Raw genomic sequence first — 5709 nt, forward strand, 5'->3', positions numbered from 1 at the left:
GACGAATAAACGACTAGGTATGTATATTTCACACCATACCGCCATGATTAGGCATAATGTTTTCTTCTACCTTCCTTCGATGTCCTGGACTTGGATTGACAGCACTGTATTTAGCCTAATGTGTACAACCTAGAGCCAAATAAACATATAAATATCAATATGTCAAAATAAACATATCAATATCATGTTCTCATTATAGCAAACACTTCTACACGTCAATAACAACACCCACACACCGCAACACCTCCAAGCGTCGTGAGGGAAGCAGACTCGTCACTCATCCTGGCACGACCTTAACTACCCATCACTCCAATCACCTCCTAAAAGAAAACCGTTACATCGTCAATCATTCAACACAAGAACACCATGAACTTTTAAACCCCCGTGCTTGCTTTCCACACATCCACACAGTGACTTTCCGGGAACCAATGCTACTAAGGTCAAGGCAGCTTAAGAGTTCTCTGGTGGATTTGTGAAGCGATCTGTAAAGTCTCCACAAATGAAGACACCGCCGATATGTCTCTCTCTCTCTCTCTCTCTCTCTCTCTCTCTCTCTCTCTCTCTCTCTCTCTCTCTCTCTCTCTCTCTCTCTCTCTCTCAGGTAGGTACTCTTGTTTGGTTAGCTTGGCGGAAAAGGAGCTGTCCAGGCGAGGCTCAGGTTGCTGCTAAGGCGATTATAAAGGCAAAGTCTGCGCGCGAGGGAGCAGCAGCCAGCGGGAAGGGGTATCGGCACCGCCACGGGATTATTAGCTGGCTGATTGGCTGGCACGAGTACATACGGCGAGGCAAAGGGAAGGGAAGTGAACTGCGATGGGAACGCTTTACGAGGCAGCAGGTGTTGTTCGTAATAATTAATTGTTTATGTTACTGCGACTCTTTACGCGTGTTTCGTATATTTACATGTCCGATTCTTGGGTTTCTGGTGTCTTATTTCTTTCTATATTTCGAATTTACATGCATTACTCATTTTACGATTGATGATTAGTGATTGTCGTCGTTGTCGTTGTTCTCGTTGTTGTTGTCTTTGTTATTGTTGTTGTTGTTGTTGTTGTTGTTGTTGTTGTACATGTCATTGTTCAGAAAAACACTGGGCTTTATTATTTCCTGGAAAATTAGATATGAATATATATACTCCTAGCTAATAACAATTGTCAGTCAGTCAGTCAGTCAGTCTGCTTCTCTCTGCCAAGCTGTCTATCGTCTCTCTCTCTCTCTCTCTCTCTCTCTCTCTCTCTCTCTCTCTCTCTCTCTCTCTCTCTCTCTCTCTCTAGTTGTGAATAACCCCATAGCAATGCAATTACAAGTATTTTCAAAATATGCAGACGTCAAACGTGTGTGTGTGTGTGTGTGTGTGTGTGTGTGTGTGTGTGTGTGTGTGTGTGTGTGTGTGTGTGTGTGTGTGTGTGTGTGTGTGTGTGTGTGTGTGTGTGTGTGTGTGTAGTATATATGTATGTAGGCGTACATGCGCGCGCACGTACGCCTCAGCCATATCCTCGAGTATGAATGAAAGATCCACTATTGAAGGAAACCCTCTTTGTGTAGCCACACTTTTTTACTTTTTTTTTTTTGCTGGGGGGATGGGGAAATGCACACATGTATGTAATACCTGGGGTGTACACGTGCATGATTCAACGTGCCACGAACATTTATTACAAAAATGTTGATACCTGAGCGTCAAAGGAAAGAAAAAGCTCCATATCGAGCGTCTCTGATTGGTGTGTTGCCTTAAGCTTTTAACCAATCAGTGGAGTGTAAGGGGGTGGAGGGAGAGAAAAGGAAAGGAGAGGAGAGAAAAAGAGAAAAAAGGAAACGAGAGGAGACGAGAGAGGAGACAAGAAAAAGAGGAGAGATGAGGAGAAGAGGGGACAGGACAAAATGAGGAGAGGAAGGGACAGGACAAGAGAAGAGAAATGGACGAAAGAATACGAGAGAATGAAATAGAAAAGGAGAAAGAGAGAAGGAGAAGAAACAAGACGAGAGGAGACGAGAGGAGAGGAAAGGAAATGAGAGCAAAGCAGAGGAAAGAGAAGAAACTAAAAGGATTGTCTTGTAATTTAGTAATGATGTGAAAGAAGGAAAATGAGTAAGAAAGGAGAGAGGAAAGGACCAGGAGAGATTTTAAGAGAATGGTGAGTAGGAGAGGGAAGGAAAGGAGGAATGGAGAGGAGAGACTGTGAGATTATAAAGTGATCCTTGAGAAAGCCTGAGGAAAAAGTATACTTGATAAATGTTAATGTGTGTGTGTGTGTGTGTGTGTGTGTGTGTGTGTGTGTGTGTGTGTGTGTGTGTGTGTGTGTGTGTCAAAATACTCTACATACACACACGCATGCTCTACATTCTCATAACCCACAATCTACCAATCCCATCACCACAATACCATTCCCAAACAGGCCGTGGACAGGCAACAAGCAGGTAACAACAAAAACACTACAGGTTGCATAACAGTATTAATAGGAATCACATGCAAATTACAGTTTTGATTAAAATTTCTATTACCTAATCTACCTCCATCGATCATTATACCTCACCACATAACCTCGTAACCTTGTGCTATTAAAACACCGAAAAAAATAAATAAATAAAAACAGAAAAAAAACTCTTATTAAATGCAACGGACTTTGAACGACTTCCAACGGTGGCAGGTTCATCCGTGCATGCAATCAACGATCTTAGCCAGGTAAGATGAGGTCACCTGAACACACCTGCGCCGCGCCATAACAACATTTACACCAGAATGATTAACACAGGTAGAGATTACGTAAGTGTGGGTGGCGGGAAATATACAAGAAGTTAATGAAGGTAAGTAGGAAACTAAAGTGAAGGTGTTGTTGGGTTAATAATTGCTACTAAGTAAGGTGAGAGGTTAATAAATCTTCACCTGATATGAGGATGATTGTGTAAGGTGAGTTTTCTTATTTAATTGGTGGTCTTCTTTATTTCCTTGCCTTTCTTCCTTTTTCCTTTTCTTCTTGTTTTTCTTCCTTCTCCCTCTTTCTTTATGTCTTCGTTCCTCAATTCTCTTTTTTGCTCTCTTTAATTATTTTGTCTTTTACGCTTTTTTTCCTTGCTTCCTTGTTTTCTTTCTTCTCTTGTCGTGTTTTGCTTTTATTTTCACTTATCATCTTATTTAGACATTTACTCTTTTCTCTTACTTCTCTCAGAGGTTGTTGGCTTGCCTTCGTTTTCCCTTGTCTCGAAAATTTTCTCTTTACTTTTAATTCTTTGTGTCAATTTCATCAAACAGTGGCTCTCTTCATTCCATCCCCAAAGGTCAGAGTATCCAGTTGACCTTTCCCTTTCCAGTCACAGAGCGCAAGGAATAGTGGCAGGAGTTTCTGAAGCAGCGCCACAAGTTTCACTACGAGTTTCTTCACGGAATGGGCTGCTTACGTGGGCCTTATCTCTTCCTCTGTCTCTGTCTCATCGAAGTCTCTCTACATTTTAGTAATATGTGATTTCATCTTTTATCTGGTTATCTCACTTCTATCGCAATTTTTTTTTTTTTTACGAAATGTTTTCTATTTTGTTTCTTCAGAAGGGACTCTCTCTCTCTCTCTCTCTCTCTCTCTCTCTCTCTCTCTCTCTCTCTCTCTCTCTCTCATCAGAGTGTTTCTACAGTTCTTCGGTAATTATTTATTTATTTATTTATTTTTATCTATCTCATTTCAATCGCAATATTCCGAAGTGAGAGTGTATTTCAGATGGGACTTGCTTCCTTTCTCAGTCTCTCACTCCTCACGAAGTCTTCCTACAGGTGTTAAGTCTTGACTATCTACCATCTATCTATCTCCCTTCGATCACAATATTTCTCATGTGTTTTCAGATGGGAGTTTTTTTCTCATCTCTCACTCCCACGAGGTTTTTTTATAGGAGCTATTTAGGAATAATTTATCTATCTATCATCTATCTCACTTCGACGTCTTCCTACAGATTTCACGCAGCCCACGTCACCACCAGGGAGTCAGTTTCACACCAGTCGTGGCCCACCTGCGAGATATCGAGGGTCCCCGTGTCCGCGTTCTGGTCAATATTCTCAGAAGGGATCACTACTCCGTTTGCTGTGGCCTTGAGGGAGAAGAATGGTTTTAATTAGAGAGGATAAACTACGATGAGGTGGAAAGGGTGGACGAGAAGAAAGAGAATAGATGGGGAGGGATTGAAATCATGCATTAAACTCTACGGTGTCACATTTCCAGGTTTCATTTACTAGTATACAATATCTACTATTACTACTACTTTTACTACTACTACTGTTGCTTCCACTGTTAATGATATATCTGTAATAATGATAATAGTAACAATAACAACAACGACAACAACAACAATAATAATAATAAGTAAAGATGCATATATAAAAGGCAGGACACACATGAATAAACTCACATTAAAACAACATTATTTCCTAATTCTATTCACCCTCCTCGCATCACGCACTATTGATCTCCAGCGAAAAATAAAGAAAGGAACAGTGAAGAGTCAAATTACATTCCCAATCTAGACTTTTGTGATCACCTGATACTTGTTTCATCCCAGCACTGAGGTATTTTACTTCCAGATTAATTCGCACCAGATCATCTAGATTTACATTAACTTGAACTGTTCAGAATACACAGAGATGAGTCTAACCCTTTGTATGGTCAGATCTTGCTAATTATAGGAAATCTAAGCCTTTATATCACCTAGCAATATAACCATTTGTATTGTATCGACAGAGTTCAATAGTCCATAACGCATCATCTAATCCTTTATTGCTTTCATTAAACTTAAAGAATCTATAATGGATCATTTAATCTCACATAATGCCGTGGCCGACCTCCACAAACCCCCTAATAGGTTATTCAACTATGTATATTACCTTGACCCAACTGAAAAATCCGTAATAGATCATTTAATCTTTTCCACTGCCTTGACCCAACTTGTGGAGTCTGTAATGGGTACTATGATCCCATTCATTAAGTTGACGCTGCCTGAGGAGTCCATACCATGCCATTTAACCCTTTATGCTACTTTGCCCCAGTGTGAGAAGACATGATAGGTCACTTCCCCTGCAAAAACAAAGCCTTTAATCCAGCAATACTACTTCCCATTTCGCATAAGATGACTCAGGAACACAAATTTATAAGCAATCACCACTAGGTCATGTCTCCCTCTATTGTCGAGTTGGCAGAGGAACTAGTAACAGGCATTTCAACGCTCTGTCCTGGCTTTACCGCTTTACCTGGAGATTCCGTGGTATTACCTGACCTCTTGCACCTGTGGCATTCCTCGCTATTCAAGTTTACATGTGATTTATATTCCGTTTGTCAAAATGTGAAATTATTTTTGGTGCGTCTGATAAATTAACTATGAGCGATGATAGCCCTGGTATATGCATATCAAATACACACATAATATTACATTTTATTACTTGGAAAACAAAAGAGGGATCACTGCTCTGACCTGTGACCTGCTGACGGTGGGTGGTGTGCGTGGTGAGGTGGTGATATGAGTGCTGAGGAGTGGCGGAAGTGGTGCGAATGAAAGAGAGAGGGAGTGGGTGGTGACCAGTGCGTGATGTATGGTGAGGGCTGAGTTATGACGAGAGAATGATGAAATTTTAATAGTAATGGTGAGATAGACAGTGGTGGGTGTTAAGAAGTGATATAGTGAGGAATAATAAGTAAAAAATGGTGAAAGGAGGCGTGAGTGATGAGTCTTAGTGGTGAGTGA

At 40.8% G+C, this 5709-nt stretch overlaps 1 protein-coding gene across 2 annotated transcripts in view; it reads right to left on the bottom strand.

Annotated features, from left to right (window-relative positions):
* Positions 1-2432: 2432 nt before the first annotated feature.
* The window catches only part of LOC135089690 (sucrase-isomaltase, intestinal-like), a 58434-nt gene continuing 55157 nt past the window's right edge, over positions 2433-5709 (bottom strand). For both annotated transcript variants that reach the window (XM_063985609.1, XM_063985608.1), the window contains exon 15: positions 2433-4065. In XM_063985609.1, the coding sequence (XP_063841679.1) occupies positions 3934-4065 (132 nt within the window). In that variant the 3' untranslated portion in view covers positions 2433-3933. The remainder of the gene's footprint in view (positions 4066-5709) is intronic.

Source organism: Scylla paramamosain, chromosome 33 (assembly GCF_035594125.1).
Source record: "Scylla paramamosain isolate STU-SP2022 chromosome 33, ASM3559412v1, whole genome shotgun sequence".
Lineage (NCBI taxonomy): Eukaryota > Metazoa > Arthropoda > Malacostraca > Decapoda > Portunidae > Scylla > Scylla paramamosain.